The sequence below is a fragment of the Onychostoma macrolepis genome, chromosome 04 (genome assembly GCF_012432095.1).
Source record: "Onychostoma macrolepis isolate SWU-2019 chromosome 04, ASM1243209v1, whole genome shotgun sequence".
In the NCBI taxonomy this organism is placed as follows: domain Eukaryota; kingdom Metazoa; phylum Chordata; class Actinopteri; order Cypriniformes; family Cyprinidae; genus Onychostoma; species Onychostoma macrolepis.
Window position 1 is genome coordinate 6525140 of NC_081158.1, and position 19854 is coordinate 6544993.

A 19854-nucleotide genomic window follows, 5' to 3' on the forward strand; every position below is an offset into this window, starting at 1 on the left:
ATTACTGCTCTATGTCCCTTTTTATTTTTCACCTTTTGGACTATTTGATCAACTCCATATGTTTAGTCATTTATCTCTGTCCCATTTTCCCTGTTGATTATATGATAATGAGTGATTATCTAATTTTAAGAATGAAATAGGAACAAAAATAAAATTTAAATTTTATTGGCACATTTTCAGAAAATGCTATCAGTTACTAGTACAAAGCCATTCACCAGCATCCTGCAGATTAGTAACAGAACACTTTACAATACATGTGTGAAAAATGGAGATTCATTTAACTGATTATGAAGAATTATGTGATTATAAAATCAGTACACAGTTTTAAGTATAATGATTTCAGTGTTTTTATAACTTTTAATCAGAGAGGAGCTTGAAGCATGTTCCTGTTCTACACTACAGAGCAATACTGAAGAGAAGCTGAAAATTTGTTTTTAGATTTTATTCCTGTTATATATTTTTGAAATTTAATCACAACCCAACACCATTCTTATGATCAGATTTCAATTCATGTTTTGTGGAATAACCCTGTAGTATTCTGATTCTCTAAACGCTTAAACCCAAACTTAAGTTACTACAATAAAACACTAGATTTGTTTTAATAGAACACAATATTTCTAGACACTTTTACTGATTTTGAGTTTTAAATGCTTATTTTATCATCCTAAAAGTAAATGCTTAAAATCACCAAAACAATCTGCCAATATTACAAGATATCTTTACTTGCTAAAATCATTTTTCATTTGTTTATTTATTGCAGTGAATGCAATTTCAGTGGCAGAGAGCAGTCATTTCCTGCTTTCTATAGGCATCATCTTCATCACCTTCGCTGAAGAGAAATTGTGTTCAGTAACACTGGGCATTTTTACTGTAACCCCTGCAGAACCTGGCCGTACTCTGCAGTGTTAGCGTCCTCGTGCTGGTCCTGATTCACCCACTCGTCCAGACGCTCACACTGGTTCTGATCCAGGATTCCCAAGCGGTTATATTCTGACACCAGGTTTCGGTATCCTGCTTTGTAGTAGCCTCGGATACCTTCATCTGACAAAACGTGGCACTGAGAGGGAATGCTTTCACCTGGAATTACACACAAACATTATTTAGTGCAGCAACACAACAGCTCTTTTACTCTCAGACTATCAGTTGTGTCATGCATGAACGATATCATATCTTATGTATATTACTCAAATGACAATAAAACTCTTTAATCTCTCTAATTTAATTTGTCAAAGATTACATTTTCACCATAAAAACGATTACACAAGCTTTTAATCTGTTTATTATCAGTACGCATCCCTGTGAATGAGCGGTTTATGCAGTCAGAGCTACTGTCATTAATACAGTTTTTTTTATTAAAATAATCAAAAGCAGCATGGTGAAACAACCGTAATATTCCAGTAGCTGCTGCATTACCGTGTCTACCATAAACACCCTGACAAATCACAGTATCTGCTGGAGAGTAGATCATGTGTTTCACAGGACTAACACCTCAGAGTTTCTTACCCAGAGCTCCTCTCAGCTTTTGTGAGGTGAGCGGGTGATGTAGAATCATGCAGCGTTTCAGCAGAAGCTCCACGTCTCCACTAATTATGGTGTCAGCTAGAAGTTTCCTGAAAAAAGAAAGAAATGTTAAAAGCCAATTTAACCATTTTCTTTGTTTGTATAAGATAAACACTCAGCTGCTTAACATTTGTAATGCTGTACTGAAAATGTTCAATGTTTAGTATCACTACAAATTCCTGTAGTGTTCATTGTAATTCTGTATAGTTGTCTTACATGATAATTTCATACATAACCATTAACACAATGGATGTGAATGTTACCTGGCCATCTGTGAGCGGCTGCTTGGGCCCGTAGTTAAAGCTCGTCTGTGATCTTGTCCCAGAACCTCCATGGCAATCAGGTTCCATCCATTACTGTCAGTCTTTATGCTGCTGATTAGTTTATAAAGCGGCAGGTTTTTATTTTTAAGCTCGCTCACTGAGTTTGGGTTATCTATGACCGCCTCAGCAAGTCTGATGGAGTCCTTCGGTGGAATGTGGCTTGTGTTAAGTGTCCCCGTGGTGTTCTTACTGGACATCCGAGCACTTACGACACTGCGCAGAGAGAATGAGAATTTGAAAGAATTAAATTAGCATGAAATGTACTTATAATTTTGACTTTACTTGAACTAGTAAGCTAATTTAGAGCACAGGTGAGTATTTCAGCTTCCTCTAGCTTCTGTTGTTGTATGGAATGAAATAAATGGACACATGACGCTCCTGGTTATGCATACTATTTTTAAATACTTAAATTATTATTATCTTTTGGTGTATCAGATGAATCCTCTTTCTTTCGTGGATCTCCATACACAGTGGTGTTATGTTGTGACTAAATAACAGAAATCACCTTCGGCAATCAATTACCTTTTATATTCACCAACAAATCCAAGATGGTACATTTTGATGAGGACTTCGCCACTTCTGATGAATTTAACACTCTGTAAGTATTTCTGCAGTGCAACGTCTGTCTTCTTTTTACTCCCTCCAGTTATGCTGTATTTATTGGGGTTTTTGTGACAGAAGTCGTATCCTCTTTGGAGAATAAGCAGGGGTGTGTACGATTCAAGGTTTGTCTGGATCTAGTGAGAAATTACAAGTCTGAGATTAAACATAATCCTGACGTAAGGATCCACCCGCTAGTCCAAACAACGGAATCCAGCGGCCTGGTCGAAGGTTTAATGCATGTTCGGTCTTTTACTTGAGCTTCTGAATTTATCAGGATTTAGTTTCAATTTTGATCTAGCTCCAATTCTGATCTGACTCCAGTTCCAAGTGACCATTAAATTTAGACTGTACTTCTAATTAAAATCTGATCACAAATATCGCTTATATATTAATTTAGATATTTGATTATCCTCGACATCCCATACTTTCAATTATCCGTTCACTGGGGACCTAATGTCTCTTTTGAGCCTATAGCGTCGGCCGAAGGCGCCGGTCTCACGATCACAAATTCGCCAGTCCGATGTTAGTCAGAGGATGTAGGTAGACTAATACCTAATTGTCTGCTGCCAACTGCTTGCTTATGACAAAAAGTGTAGTTTACTTAGTCTTTTCCCGTACAACTTGCCAACATCAGCGATAGACAGAAATCTGAGGTCTCCGATGACGTGCCTACTGCTCCGTTCATTCATGAGCCTTCAGTTTGATCTATCCTGGCCGTAGATTTGCGGTAACAAAAGCCTCCTCACAGTCTATTAGTCATAATGATTTCAGGACAGTTCAGAATAAATCAAATATAACAATTTATTATTAGTCAGGTAAACGTGTCGTGCCAATTACATAAAACAATAAGAAGCCAATTCAAAAATAAGAAAATGCATAACATCAGTTGTTCAAAGATGAATTTAAGAGTAAAATGTTTACCTGAATTCAAGAAGAAAATACATAGTATGGAACATATTAAATACCCTCCACACTACGGGCTGATCTGACTGCAGAATCGCCCTGACTGATTTGCAACTTTCCCTTAAATACTACCAGAACAAAAGGCCCATAAACATTTATTCTCTGCCCCAAAACAGATTGGATCTGTGTATGGGGGATGAGAAACCTCAGTAGGAGCTGTTCTCATGCCCCAAATGGTCACACCTGTAGAGCAATGTTCATCAGGTTTTGAAAGGAGACCGCCCCCACAACAGAGATACAGAATTCACTTAAGTTTCCAATATTTCCCATAATATAAAAGTGACTACTGTGAAATTGAGACCATTTTACCAATCACACAGATACCTTTAAAATGATACCAGGTGAAGGTGAAAAACAACGGGTTCACAAGATATATGATATATATACCTATAGCTATTCTCAATGAACTTTGAGTGAAGCTTTTTTGAGGGAAATGAGAGAGAGGTAGAGAGGGCAGGGGGAGAATGGGGTCGTAAATGATCAAAGAGATAAGTTTGGTCAGGGTGGTGTTTGTTCTTCTTTGAAGATCTTTTGTTCTCTTTGGAGATCTTTCGTTGTCTTTGGAGATATCTTTTCCAGGTTAGTTTCATGGCTTTATTGCATGGCATCTGTCTTTGGGAGAGTTCCTGAGTTTTGGCCTCAGAATTAATTTTATAAGGAAATAAATTCGCTCCCTACACTGATCATCTCATCACATGTGCAGATGACTGAGTAAGACTGTACACTGATTGGTCAGGAATCAAATTTTTAGCTTTGTCTTTCTGTTGTTATCTCTATCTTAGTATCATGCTCTGTTGTATAAACTGCTAAATATAACTTAATTATCACCATATTTCTGATATTATCTATCAAATGTATTTGACATTGCTTTATCTAAATTGCTAGTGCAGCGTGTTAACATTTCCTTTAGCCTGTTAGCTTGTCATTCGCATTTCCATTCACGTTTACTACCGTTTCCTTTTCACTCTCTCGCTCCGTTTTTCACGAGTTCACCAAACAAATGTGGTAAGTCGGAATCATTCAATAATCACGATGAGTAGTGGCTTCTTCTCCTGTTATTGTTACTTGCAATGCTTGCCACATGTATAGTGTAGCTTTTTCTGTCAGCGGTGAGGAATTTCCATGTGTAAATCCCTGTGTAAATAGTTAGGCTGACAGGGAAGATTTCAGAACTAGAGACACACATCCAAACTTTAATTGAGGACAGTAAGAATGTGAGGGCTGTAGATACTGCTTTGGATGCAACTAGCTCAGGGAGTCCTGTACATTGTTTGGTTCCGGTTACAGAGCCCGTGCAGCAGGGTGACTGGGTGACTGAGGTGGCATAGTCGTGGGTCAAAACACCGCTCTTCCATTCTGATAAAAAAATGTTATGCCTTTATTCAGACAGGACAGTATAGAGCAGACAGGAAAGCATTGGATGGAGAGAGAGTGATGGGGATCAGCAAAGGACCATGAGAAGGGATAAGGCTATTGGCGCCAACACCATAGTCCAATGTTTACCGGGAGCCAGAGCGCCTGACATCTTGGAAAATTTAAAAGGGCTGGCTAATGCTAAACGTAAATTAAGTAAGATTGTTATTCACGTCAGCACTAATGATGTTCGACAATCAGAGATCACTAAAAATAATGTTAAAGAGGTGTGTGAACTTGCAAGTACGATGTCAGACACTGTAATATGCTCTGGTCCACTCCCTGCTTACCGGGGTGATGAGATTCATAGCAGACTGTCGTCACTTAATGGCTGGATGTCTAAGTGGTGCCTGCAGAATAACATAGGTTTCATAGACAATTGGACGAGTTTTTGGGGCAGACCTGACCTGTTGAGAAGAGATGGTCTCCAGGGGTGGTGCCGCTCTTCTCTCTAGAAATGTGGCACATAGTCTTAGAGTTTGTACTTGACTAACTGGGGCCCAGGTCAGGAAGCAGACAGACTGGCTAAACCAACCGTCTGCTAGCCGCCTCACGTCACAGAAGTCAGTTAATTCTCAGCACATAGAGACTAGATATCACACTATAGAGACTGTGTCTGTTCCTGGACTAGAAAATACAAAAAACATCCAAACCAATTTAAAGGTAACAATTTAATTGATGTTCAGCGAATTAAAAAAAAAGATATAATACATATAAACAAATGATAAAGCTTGGCTTAATGAATATTAGATCCCTTTCTATGAAAGTGCTTTTTGTAAATGATATGAAAACTGATCGTGACCTAGATGTGCTCTGTTTGACAGAAACCTAGCTAAAACCAGATGATTAAATTACTTTAAATGAGTCTACCCCCCAAAATTACTGTTATAAACATGAGACATGTACAAAAGGTAAAGATAAAGGGAGAGGTGTTGCTACAATTTATATTAATTTTCAGTATTTCTCATAGGTCGGGTTTCAAGTATAATTCGTTTGAAGTAATGGTGCTTCGTATAACGGTATCCAGAGAAACAGTGAATGATGAGGTATCATACTGATCACAAGGATCACCTCAAGGCTCAGTACTAGGACCATTGCTTTTCACGCTTTACATGTTACCCTTGGGAGATATAATCAGGAAACATGGTGTTAGCTTTCACTGTTATGCTGGTGATACTCAGCTCTATATTTCTTCGCGGGCCTGACGAAGCATACCAATTTGTAAAACTAACAGAATGCATAGTTGATATAAATCTAGATGACTAGTAATTTGTTACTGCTAAATTCTGAATAAACAGAGGTGTTAATTAGCTGGTCCAAAATGTAAAGTTCTTACTAGAACCAAGATAAACTGCTGTGGTGTAAGGACAAGCTGTTTAAAGAAAATAATTAACTTTGGGGTGGTAACATTGACTGGGTAAATCAATAACCCAGTTAATGATGAATACTTTGTGAATTTCCCTCCGAGATGTATAAAGTGAGCTGTTGGTTGATCTATCTGTTTTAGAAACAGTCAATGAGCTCAGTATATCAGTAAAGCAGATGAGCAGATATAGAACTAAAATCTGGCACTCACTGTTCACACGTTGTCCCATGAACAAATCAGAACCATAAATTAAGTTTACTCACCTCATTTTTTACTTTATTACGTAGCATCACAGCTTCCTTCTTTGGTTCTTCTGTCTCGCTGCCAGTTGCTTGTGCTACAGCATGATAAAGAGCATTCTGATGATCTGAGTTAACGCTGATTATCCTGCCATCATCCTGTACGATGTCAAAATGGCCGCTGTACAGCTGTGTATCACATCTGTTTTTAAATTTAAAAGTAACTACATTCAGCTCAAAGTTCATAAGCATTAACAGTTACATTTATTTTCATACGTGAACTATATAATGCTATAGTGATTAGTCTTACTGTGATGGATGTGTGGCTTTTGCAGATTTGGTTAATTTAAGTTTTATATCGCCTGCTGATTTGGTGGTTCCTGGGTAATGCTCCACAGTGAGCTGTTTTCCATTTTCATCAACGACAGATAGTTTAATTCCCTTTCCATCGAGCAGGTTACTTTTTGTGAGCACATACACATCGAGGGCTGTTGTAGGCTGATCAGCATTGCACATGTCTTCTGTATACTGCATTAGCTTTGTTTTGTCCTCATCTGACAGCTGTTCCACTTCCTTGTGGCTTGCAGATCTCTTGTTGTGTTTTTCCTTCTGGTCATCAAAGAAACGCTGAGTTTTATGTCTGCGAATGACGTGGTCCACTGCCTGTCCTGCAGCACTGTTCAGTTGACTCTTAAATGTGCTTGTCATTAAAGAACTCATATGTTCTGAACAGGAGCTGATGAATTGCTCAGACACATTCTGGGTGATAGTCTGAAGAAGTTCACCTTTAAGGCGCTGTACATCGTGTAAATGGTGTCGTCCATCTTGGTCATACTTTGTCATTTCTTTCTGAAGCTCACTGATGCTCTCCAGTAATTCAGGAACAAACTTCTGTTGTATTATCTCCTCTGTTGGTATGGCACTCAGTATTTGAACAAGAGATGCTGAGTACTCCGCTACTTTCAGAGCCTGCTTTGCCATGTCATATACTCCTGACAGTTTGGCTTTATTCTTAAGATCTGATGCTGCTTCACACACCTCAGAGAGTTTGCTGATAACATCCTGTGCTGTGGTACAGTCCAGTATGAGGTCAGGAATTATCTCTTCGCAGAGCATACCAACTGATTTTTTTATTTGCTTCTCATAACTCTGGTCAATCTTGAAATTCTCTTTTTTCAGTGCTGCTTTGGGAATGCCTGAGCTGATGAACTCCACAAGAGTCTGATCCAGTTTACTGCTCTGCTTCACTGATGAAGTAACAACATTCTCAAAGCTGCTTTGTAAAATCTTCTTAAAGACTTCCTGAAGGGCTGCATCGATTGCGTAGTTCATGGCAGTGACCACAGACTGTTTCCCGATTTCCTGAACTGCATATTTAGTTGCAAATTTGAAGTTCTGTTTGAGCACTGTAGAAGATGTCATGTTTTTCATTGCAGCCTTGAAAGATTCCTTACTGACGGATGATAAACCAGACTGAACGCCTCCTTTGAATGAAGTAAACATTGCCTTTCCTGATTTGATGAATTCAGATGCAACAGAAGAAAAAGACTTTGTACCATTGAGGAGACTTTTTGTCACTTTAAACACTGAGGTAACTGATTTAATGATAACACTTAAGCCAGCCGTTATCAAAGAAAGCCCAATGCTGATACTCTTAGATATTGCCCATGACACCCAATTGAATGAACCCTTTATCATCCCCACTATTCCACTGATCATGTCAGACACTCCTTCTGAAATCAGGCCCAATCCAAACTGGGTGGCTGTTCCAAGTGTCAGAGCACAAACAAGAACCCCAGCAAGAACCTGTACCACGCCGAGTATGAAACATATCAAAGCATCTATGCAAAACTTGGGCTTCTTTTTCACCTCAAAAACAACACCGAGGCCATAGTCGTATAATGATCTGAGCTCATTAGTGACGATGAAGTTCTTTTCTTCAGACAGCATGTAGACTGAACAGTCCTCTGTAATGGCGTCACTGTTGTCTTTTTCCAGCTCTTTAAGTTTAAACAATGCATTATCAATGTACGTCATCCAAGACTTAAAGATGTTCAATCTCGCCTCCATTTGACTCTGAAAGTTGTTGTTGTCTGTGCTCTGATCTTTGTTTCCAGTGACTGATAAGTTACATGAGACCATTGTGTTTGAGACTTCTGAGATGTAGACGTCAATGGATTTCTTTGCGTCTTCCAGCAGGTTCATAGCATCTGCTTTATAGTTACCTTTACCAAGGTTAATAGTGATGTACGCCTGGTTATAGAGTGCCACAGCCCTGTAGTGTGGGTCAGACTTTGCAACTTTTTGCCAATAGGATTTAGCTCCATAATCATTTTTGGATTTTTCACGGCAGTGTAGATCAGTTCTTACAATTGCCTGTTTGACGTTATCATAGAAATTATCGCTTTGTCCTTGCCGCAGCTTTGCACTGGTTACATTTATTGTCCTGATAAGGTCTGCTTCGAGTTGTCTGCTGTCATCATGCCTATTGATGTGATCCTCATGAAGGGTTAACCACAAGGCCCAAGATTCTTTCAAAGCATTGATGGCAGGCTGATAATCAAACTTTGGCCGATGATGTTTAAAGCAATCAGGGATTTTATTGAGCTGCATTCGCATGGGATCCAGTTTTTCTTTCTCCGAGTAATGCCCATCAAAGTCCTTCAGCAATTTACAAAATGTGGAGAATAGATTTTCCTTTAGATTTATTTCAACCAGATCATCACTTTCCATTTCTTGGATTCTTTTAATTTCATAATCCTCTCTTAGTTGTCGCATGATTTCTACAGACTGACCTTGGTAAGCGGTTGCGAGATGATCACAGTTCAAAACCATCTGGACCATCCCAGGATTGCCTTTTCGTGATGTACGACCAAATATTTGTTTCTCCACTCTTCGGTTGTGTGGGAAGTGAGTAAGAAGAACAAAAAGACCACCACACGTATTCACACTTTCATCAACCTTTATGTCTGTCCCCCGTCCTCCCAGATTTGTAGCAATGATGATTCTGCCTGCGCAGAACTTCTCTCTTTCAATGTTGTGCTTCTCACTGATTGTGTACAGAGTAATCTGTTCTGCCTTAAATCTGCCTTCATCTTGTATTTTCTTATGTAGTTCATCTGCTGTTTTAACGTCTTCGCAAATTGCCAAGACAACTTGTCCTCTCTCTGCTCCTTTCCATGAAGTTTCACAAATAGTCTGGATCCATTGGTGATTCCCACCTTTCACCTGGATGACTGGAAGCTCCACCACCCTTTTATGACGATGTGCAGGTACAATGTAGCTTGTTGCTTTATAGTGTTTTGCCAGAAAGTCCTGATCTGCTTTACCTCCTAATGTACCAGAAACACCAAATACACCTCTCCCGCTGAGGTACCTTTTAAAATAATGGAAATTTGACATGTAATTTGTCACATTGGATATCGGCGAAATTGCAAGTTGGTGCTTGAACTCTAAAAATTGCTGCAAACCATTACCCCACTTCTTGTTTTTCTCTAGCACACCGTTTGCTTTGAAGTCCACTGGAATTATTGCATTATACTGGTCTCTGTCATGACTCTTGGCAATGTCTCTTTCAGCAGCCGGGGAGGTGTCAATCATGTATTCTCTGCCACGCGTCATCACAACAGCCTTTAGTGCATTCTCGACAAACACTGGTAACTGATTCTCAACGTAGCTTTTCAAAAAAACAGGGATGATAATGAAGTTGTTGGATTCTTTGGCTGTCTGGAGGTTATCTGAGTACTTGATGGATGACTTTATTGTGCTTACAGTTGCATCAATGAGTGATTTCTCAGACATGATTTCACATGCCAGTCCTCCTTCCAGCAGTAGCATTTCAGCTTTAAGGTCACCTTGTTTTTCCTGAGCTTCAAGACATTTGGCTTTCTTGTTCTCTAAGGAATAGCACTTAAACACTACACTGTTTTCCAAGACCTCCTCAAATATACCCAAGAGATCGTACTGTTGTGAAACTCCCAGTTTTTTCATGACTTCAGATAATGCTTTGGACATTCTGTCCTCATTCCCATCACCTTCATTTTCTTTCTTACTCTCAGCCTGATGTATCATTTCAATATCTTCGTGGGTGTAGAATCCCAAAGTCACTCCAGGAAACAAGATCTCATTTGCAGAAAAGTTGTCTGATGTTTCTAGTCCCATAATGGCTGCTGTTGCGGCTTTATGAAAGTATTGTATCCTTGTCGCCCATTTTATCTCCCCTTTTTCAAGCATTTCAATTGGTTGGCAACTAGATATCATGGCCCATATGTTGGCAAGCACTTGCTCCACATGCCTAAATCCACTAGATTCATGAGACAAGAATGTTACTTGGACTCCATTGTCCAAGGTCATATAGTCCACTTCATCCACTATTACAAGCTCAAACTGCCTTGTATCGCGAGTAGTCCTCTTCTCAAATTCCTGTTTAAGTGTGTCTGCTGCAAAGGCTCCCACCGTGCCATATACTATTTGCTCCCGGTAAGCATCTTTAAGACGTTCCTCTTGTTCTTCTGGTGAATAGGCACTTGAGTAACGTGGGGGTACTACAGATGAGGTGACACCAAACATTTCAAAAATCTTTTTCCACTCTTCTTGATCTCGTCGGGCGAGAACTGGAGAGCTTGTCACAATGTCCACTTTTGTTCCACGAATGGCCAGAATTGTTGCAAACATGGCTAAGATACAGGACTTGCCCTCACCTGTGCCAATCTCTAGAAAACATCCCTTATTTTCTGCCACCTGTGCCAGGAGGAGTAAAAGCAATGATGCTAGTTGTGTAAGTCTTGGAAAATAGCCTTGAATCTTCATATTGTCTTCTGTGATGATTGTTGAGCAGTCTTGCACTGCTACTGACATTCCTATTAATACATCTTTCAAAAGGCTGACATCTAGGTTTGTAAAATTAAGACATGTTGTCTTCTTTTTCATTTCGGCAATTTGTTCTTTGGTAAGGTCCACCGAGTGATATTTTGGGAGTTCCGACTCCATGTATCTAAGTACATCCTTCAACGGCCCCAAGACTTTCTCTGGGCAGTTTGCTTCGCGAAGTTCCTTAACAATTGTATCAGCATCTTTTTCCTTGTCATTTTTTATTTGTTCTTGAAGAAATTGTAAAGGGTTTTCATTTGTAAGAGCAGAGAGAACAAAGATGCAGTCCAGGTGGTAGGTTTGTGCTGTGTGGAGAACTGAATCGAGTTGCTGGCTTTTGATAGCTGGACTTTTACAAATTAAGAGCATTATTTCTGTTGCTGTCCACATTCTGTTGAACAACATTTGACCCAAAATCTCCCTACTTTGTGGTGAAAGCTCTGAGATTGTGTCAAGTACATTCACTAAAATGCATTCAGCCAAAGTTGGACTTGTGGCATGAAGCTGCTCCACCAAACCCAAGAAAAAGTGGTGATACTTCTCCCAACCAAGCGGCTGATCTTCATCATCTTTAGCATCTTCAGTGCTACTGTGCATAATGAACTGTACAGATGCCTCAAGAACTGTGAGCTTCTCTGTAAGAGACAGTTTGTTATACCTTACAGCTTGATCAAAGGTAAACTGAGACCATACTGAAAGGTTGTTTTCTCTACAATATTGAACTGCAAGTTCATTCTGGAGTATCTTAATCCTGCTCCAAATCTGGTGCTGCTGTATCTCTTCTTCTTCTGTGATCTGGTACTTCAATAAAAGTCTTTTGAATTTTTCTTCAACATCAATAACCTACATAAATAAATGTGAAAAACAAAAATGGGTCTTAGTAAAAAGTGCTACATTATCGCATGCTGTATATAGCGTAATGTTGCTTAATCTGAATTAAAGTCATACCTCGTTCCTCTCAATCGCAGCAGCATCATCTTCTATTTGCTGATGGAGAACTTGTGTGCGTTCATGATGTTTCTCATGACCTCTGAAGCTCTGTTTTTCACGAAGGCGCTCAGTCGCTCGAGAAAGCTTGAGTCTGGACGATTCACTCTCTCTGTCCAGCTCCTGTTGAATCCTTTGCTCACGTTCCAAACGTTCCAGACGTCTTCTCTCCTCTTCTTGCTGTCTCTGTTTTTCGTCTTGTTCATTTTTTCCTGTTTAAAGACAGCATCACCATGGGATTAAAAACAATTTACAGAGTACGCTTAATCATCATATGGGTTATTTAAATTGTATAGGCAATAACTGCCACTATCACTCAGCACTAGCCACGTACTGCTGTCACAGCTGTACTTTAGAGATGTTTAATTTGTATTAACTGCACAAAGACTGTATTGGGAAGGCTTTATCTTTTTAACTACGTTATATTTTATCTCTACATTTATATCTTCTACTATTAGTTATTTTGATATTAACAAAGGGGCCCTGGGGAAGGCGGCGTTGGATAGAGGCCCTGGAGGTCTATTAACACCCCGAGTTTTGTGGAGTTTGTCCCCTCCTAGCGTGAGTTACTCCCGGTCAAAGTTTCAAGTTTGGAGGCCCGTATCTCCGGCCCCAGAGGGACTTTGGGCTCGGGGAAGGCAGCGTTGGATAGAGGCCCTGGAGGTCTAATTTTCTCCCGAGTTTTGTGGAGTTTGTCCCCGTCTGAGTTGAGTTACTCCCGGTCAAAGTTTCAAGTTTGGAGGCCCATATCTCCGGCCCCAGAGGGACTTTGGGCTCGGGGAAGGCAGCGTTGGAAGGCGTATCTCTCTTGAACATTTATAGGAATCAGTACCTAATAAAGGTAGGTACTTCTTAAAGATATTACAAGTAGCATACAAAACAAGCCGTTACTCAGAACTAGCTGCATGTCTCAGTGTTTGGACATTGAACCTGGAAAGCCTGACATACATGTTAAGGATCCAAATATTTATTGGAGAAATGAACTATATTCAGAGTAACAAATATGGATTAATCCATGCCTAACAAATGATTATTCATGATTCATCATTAACTCATAACTCATGAAGAGTTAAACCATTTATTAATGATTACTACATCAGCAACTAATGAACGTTCTATATGATTCATAGATTAAGTAGAAGCCGATTAGTCACCAGAAGAGACAGACAGGCAGCGCAGCGCGTAAGTGTTGCAATACTTGGTCGTAGATCTGATGTTTAAACTATTTACTTGCTGCTAGGAAGGAATACTTTGTTTCCTAATTATTTCTATTCTGCATTTTTGTTGAGGTTTATATTTTTGATTGCACTTACTGGTAATTATAATAATTTGCACCTCGGCTAAGAAGGAGCCTGTGTCATTTGCATTACTCCTTGCAAGCGAAGTGTTAGTTTCGTCTTGTGCTATTTGCAATAGGCTATTGGCTGGGCCAATAAGAAGCCGGCCACAGCTATTTCCACTATAGTCTGTTAGACTGTATTCATCAGATGTCTGAGCGCTGACGCAGAAGCGTTCAGCCTCCTCTTGTGAAGACCTACGAGTGTAAAGAGCAACGACTTTTTCCTGCGCAACTTTAACCGAGCAACGAAACCGAGCTATACACTTCCGTATCATTTCTATCTTCCTCCCACACTCTCCTTTCCTATCTTCTTTCCTTCTACCTCTATCATGTGTTTTCAAACCATTCCAGTTTTCTCTCAACCACGCTCTAACATCACACGCAGACGGCACCGTAATCCTGCTAACCTGCGCCCTATCTCTACATTTTCCACTACACCTCTTTCTTTCTCTGTGGGTCTCTGGAATTGTCAGACAGCTGTCAACAAAGCTGACTTGGGCTTGACTGAGACCTGGATTCGTCCAGAAGACTCAGCAACCCCAGCTGCTCTCTCTAACAATTTTGCTTTCTCTCACACCCACGTCAAGTTGGCCGGGGTGGGGGCACTGGTCTGCTCATTTCAAACAATTAGAAATACTCAACCCACTCTCCCCTATGCAATTACAACTCATTTGAATTTCATGCGATTACTGTATGAGCTCCTATAAAACTCCAGATTGTGGTCATTTACCGTCCCCCTAGCCAAATTCTAGCCACCTTACTAGAGGAGCTGGACGGGCTGCTGTCCTCTTTCGTGGAGGATGGCACTCCGCTCTTAGTCTTTGGTGATTTCAACATTCACCTAGACAAGCCTTATGCTACAGACTTCTATTCACTCCTAGCTTCATTTGATCTCAAACACCTTAGCACTACTAGCGCGCACAAATCAGGCAACCAACTGGATTTAATTTACACACGCAATTGTACTGCAGATAACATTCTGGTACAACCACTACATATCTCTGACCATTTCTTCATTACATTTACATTACATTTTGCTACCCGTGTGCCACCAACCCCCCTACGGAATTCCTTTGGAATTCTTCAGCTTTTAAGAACTGCCGGATTCTTTGGTAGTGGGCGGAACTAATGCGCAAACGACAATCTCACCTACTATCATCCCCATTTTGATTTCAGCAAATCAATTCGAGCGAACGCAGATGACGTGATTAATATTCATGAACCCAGCAGCTCATTAATCCTTAGTGCATTTTATATTGATGACAAATATGCATTCATACTTGGTTATTCTAATTACTAAAGTTCTATCATCATATAATATTAAATTATCATAATATTATATTATAATGCTTGACTGACTGATACTAAGTGTCAGTAGATAAATAGTGTAGATTATTGCACAATGTTTTATAATAATAATTTATTCTTTTTAGTGTACATTTCATTAATTTAACATATTTAATATTGGGGGCATTCAAAGTTATTTGACATTTGAATTCTTTTTTAAAAGTAACGCGTTACTTTCCCGGGTAATTAGTTACTTTTATAATGATGTAACTCAGTTACTAACTCAGTTACTATTTGTGAGAAGTAACTAGTAACTATAACTAATTACTTTTTTAACCTCTTAACTGTCACCGTCCCCTCTGTGGGACGCCTACATTTACTTCACTATTTTACAGTTAAATCCTAATCTAATAATAACAAACTATATATCGTTGGAAAGGTCTAAGGTAACATTGATTATATAAGGAAAATTACAAAGGATTCTGAACAGCTCTGATTTAAAAAAAAATTTTTTTAATAGAAGTTATTTTGATGATTACTGATTATGATGTAGGACTGTGTAAGGCATGCCAATTTAATAAGGTGTATTCTGATTGGTTGATTGTTTTATCTTGATAATTAAACTTTTTAACTAATGACTCTTTTAAATAGAATGTGAGCTTGTCGTCTGTATACCCCGAGGAAGGCTCTTAAGATTTTTCTATAATGTAACAGCAAAGAGGAAATAAATTTTGAATGGGATGTTCAACAAGCACATATGAGTGTAATGCACATACTTTTGCTGTATAGTGTAGTCCAGAAATGACACGTTTGCAGGAACTTACCGTAGTTGGGACAGTAATGAGTGCCGCCCTCAGAGGTGCAGTGCATCTGAATCTGGGAACGGTTGTAGGTTTCCCTTATGATAAAAGACGCGTCACCTTTATGGGTGTTAAACTCGTACGAAAAACTGTTCCACGTGTGATTTTCATATCTGACGTAGATGTAGCGACGGATTAACCGGGCCTCCTGATAGGATGTTGTGCGGCCAGCACCAAGGCGTGTATACTGGGGAGCACAATTTTACGTTTGTTTCCATCAGAAAAGGAGATAAATTTTTTTTACATGTAAATGCAAACTGATATTGTTGTGAGATACGCTCATGCTAAAAAATATGATGGCGTTTTAGTGCCACGTTAAAAAAAAAAAAATCTAAAATTACGAGATTAAAGTTGTAATATTTTGAGAATAAAGTCGAAATACTACGAGAATGAAGTCAAAATATTTAAAGAGTAGCCTATTGCGCCTGCAAATGGCCTGGATTGAGACTATTGGGGAGGTTGCCAGGCCACCAGAATTTAGGCCTATTTGAATATTGTTGCGTCTGAGCGGCCCCATCATCTTACTGGGATGAGGAAGAGTCAATTTTAAGGACTCGTGGAAACAGCTTAATATCAAGAACATGATATTTATTAACAGACTGAACAGAAACAACTTTTTATCTTAACATCAGCTCATACACTCAATCAACATTCCTTTGGGGGGTGCTGTAGCTCTCTTATTTAACCCTTTTTTAATACACTACAAATATACAGTATGTATATTACTGTAGGGACAGTAGGCTATGCTTGGAAATAATATTTAATGTCTTCCATTGCATTCGTTATTTGTGTGCCAGCCACCCAATAGCAATAAGATTTGTCCTTTTGGTACTTTTAATATAAAACAAAGTCTGAGCTTTCAAAATGAGTTTTATAGCGAAACACAAATTATGTGTCTTACAATAATGTATTTTCCAAGCTCTTTAATGATCAGTTCGCTGTATTTATGTGAATCAGTTCATTAAAGTATACTGTTTTCTTTGTGAAAATTCCATCACCTACTCTGCAAAAATGTTTAATTAAAGGGGTCATCGGATGCAAAATTCACTTTTCAAGTTGTTTGAACATAAATGTGTTGGAAGTGTGTGTACACATCCATCCTATAATGATAAAAATCCACCCAGTGTTTTTTTTTTTAAATCCCTATTTTAAAATCCCCTTTCTCAAATCAGGCTGTTCTGAGATTCCTATCAGAATGACGTAGTTCTGCACAGGCCCCTCCCACGATAGTTGATTGACAAGACCGTCTTACCTTAGACCCGCCCTGAGTGAGCTGAGAGCTGTCCGTCATTGTGTCGACTCAGGTGCAGGGGTAGGCTAGATGTCTCAGATTAAGCGATTGAGGTGTTTTGTTGTTGGATGTAATAATGAATATAACAGTCGTCATTTACTCCCAACATCTGAGCCGCTGAAGACGCAGAGGATTAACATTACTTTAGCTTTGACGTGAATGCACCGATCCCTGATCTACATAAATGTGTCTATGTTCGTGCGAATCATTCGTGATCCAGCTTCATCTACAGAAGAAGTGAGTATAACGGTTTTTATGAATCTTTGCAAATCGCCTTTCCTAATAATGTGCTAGTCGGACAGTTTCCCGGCTGAAGTAAACAGTACTGTTCGTCACCCCACGGAAGAAAGGGGCAGAGTCATGGGCATTTAAACCAACATGGACTAAAGAACGGCTTGATGAAAACAGAGCTGATTTTTACAGGGTAATGAAGGTGTTTTTCCACTACCATTGATAAATTTTAACCAAAGTATGTTATAGACTTTTCATTAAGACCCTAAAGAATCATATCAACTTATATCAAATGGGCATTCGATGACACCTTTAATAAAACGTTCTAAAGGTTGAAGCGGACTTCACCTCATTAACATAAGTTAGCCTATATTGTTTTCTTTTCTGAGGAATAGGCTGTAGGCTATAATGTTAAGTGACTATTCAAAAGCTGTTTTATTCATGGTATAATACAGTAAATGATTGGACATAATATTTAACGTCTTCCATTCATTATTTGTAGCGCACCAGCCACCCAGTAATCGCAATAATTTTGTGCTTTGTTGCTTTTAGAATAACACAGCTTTCAAACTCTGTCCATTTTATCATGAAATACAAATGATAAATGTGTTTTTCCTCTTTATTTCAAGTTTATAGCTAGATATAAAAGTGAAGGAACATCAGAAGGCATGAAAAAAAAAACAGTATAGCCTAATTTATAATGAAAAAAATCTCATTATTGTAATCGGAAAGATGACTGACTCACTCACATGCGGCTTAAACTGAAGCGAATACAGCAATCTGTCATGCCACATTAAAGAGCGTGAAAAAACACATTATAATATACATACTGTTTCTATTTCGCTATAAAACTGACAGATTTTGAAAGCTGAGACTTTGGAATATCTGCCGGTGCTCCCAATCCAGGCCATTCGCATGCGCAAAAGAATATCTCAAAATATTATAACTTTAAACTTCATTTTCGAAATAGTTTGACTTTATTAGAATGTATAAATATAAAAAATATTCAGAATAAAGTCGAAATATTACGAGAATAAAGTCTAAATGTTTAGAGAATAATGTTGTCTTTATTGTCGTAGTATTTTGACTTTATTCTTGTAATTTCAACTTTAATCACGTAATCTTAGGTTTTTTTTTATTTTTTAACATGGCACTAAAATGCCGCTGTAAAAAAAAAAACATGCTAACTCTGAAAAAAAATATATATATGAAGCAGGACTTAGAATATAGAATTGCATAAATGTGTGTAGTGAATGCACGAAAAGTCCTTACCCCTTTGTCCTGGGTGGCAAAGCACCAGGTGTAAGGAGTCTGATTGACGACTGAAACCGTGGCACCCATGGTTCTGGATACTCCATTACATTAAAACATTAAACTTTGTCAGTATATAATAGTGATGGAAAATAAATAAGATAAAGGTAAGAAAATGGAAAAAGCTAAGATTATAAAACAACAACAACAACAACTGGAATGGTATTAATTATAAATTAGGTTAAAATGAACCTGATTTTATCCCTGTTCAGTGAAGTCCATGGCTGTGAGAAGAGTGAAGGAGTAAAGTAGATCATGCCGTCTGCTGCTCTTTATAAACCAGCCATCAGAATGTGAGGACAGAGGGGGTCTGAGTTTAGTACTATTAAAGTATTTAAGTAATGAAATAAATAAATAAATCTTGCTTAATCAGTTATCACATGTTATAGAGTTAACAGGAAATCAAGAGTTAAATATTATCACAGGCAAGTTTAAGTGTGTGTTTTGTACTTTGTACTTAAAGTTACAAGTGATAATATTTAACCCCTGGGTTCTTGTTTAATTGGTCATAAAACTCTAACCCAATAATTAACTTTTGGGTTCATACAATAAAGTGCATGATAACTGATTAAACAAGAACCCAGTAGTTAAATATTATCACTGGCAACTTTAAGTGTATGTTTTGAATTTTGTACTTAAGAACCATTTCATATAAATGTAAGATAAAACTCACTGCTTTTATTTAGAACTTCCACTTTTTGTGGAGTGTTCAGGAAATGTCTGTCTTCTTACTTGCACATAATGACACCAGAATTTACAGAAAACAGGAAGAAAAATAAGAGAAATTCTCGAACAGAGTTCAGGGGTTTTAAAGAGTTCTCAGAGAGTTCAGTACAAGAAGATGCACTATAGCATAAAATAAAATGCAATAAAACAAACTAAAAGAAATGTATGTTTTCTTATAAGCTGTCTTCAGAATGTTCAGCTAAGTCCTCACATTGCTCTGATCTGCAGATGTTGTTTTTTCTGTCTTGTCTTGATTTATAATTCAAACTTTACTGTTTAACATTGAAATATATTTTCACACTTTGAAACTAGTGTGATTTTCAAGTCCATCCTGAGAGAAGCCTGATTCAGACTCCGGGTGAAGCTCAGGTTTGTAGGTCAGGAGCAGCAAGCCATAAAGGAACTCATTACAGTTTTCTGCAGAAGTCTAAGGTTATTGGCTACTTTTAGACTTTTATTGTATAATACTAAGTAACAATCTTCACT

At 38.5% G+C, this 19854-nt stretch overlaps 1 protein-coding gene across 2 annotated transcripts; it reads right to left on the reverse strand.

Moving 5' to 3' along the window:
• Positions 1-245: 245 nt before the first annotated feature.
• LOC131538586 (uncharacterized) lies at positions 246-19567 on the reverse strand. Of its 2 annotated transcripts, XM_058772495.1 has the most exons (10): positions 18835-19567; positions 18604-18683; positions 15774-15996; positions 12285-12535; positions 6778-12179; positions 6492-6669; positions 2406-2620; positions 1824-2096; positions 1504-1610; positions 246-1077 (listed from the first exon to the last, which is right to left on the reverse strand). In XM_058772495.1, the coding sequence occupies exons 2-10, from the start codon at positions 18670-18672 to the stop codon at positions 866-868; spliced, it is 6930 nt and encodes a 2309-aa protein (XP_058628478.1). In that variant the 5' UTR covers positions 18673-18683; positions 18835-19567; the 3' UTR covers positions 246-865. The 2 variants fall into 2 exon arrangements, with proteins under 2 accessions (XP_058628478.1, XP_058628479.1); XM_058772496.1 differs by lacking the exons at positions 246-1077; positions 1504-1610; positions 1824-2096 and having other exon boundaries at positions 2493-2620; positions 6492-6565.
• Positions 19568-19854: the final 287 nt, after the last annotated feature.

Coding starts and splice junctions, on each gene's coding strand:
- LOC131538586 (XM_058772495.1), bottom strand. CDS start 18,672: ATGGGTGCCACGGTTTCAGTCGTCAATCAGACTCCTTACACCTGGTGC. Junction 12,180..12,284: donor CTGCGATTGAGAGGAACGAG/GTATGACTTTAA, acceptor TTATTTATGTAG/GTTATTGATGTTGAAGAAAA. Junction 1,078..1,503: donor AAAGCTGAGAGGAGCTCTGG/GTAAGAAACTCT, acceptor GTGTAATTCCAG/GTGAAAGCATTCCCTCTCAG.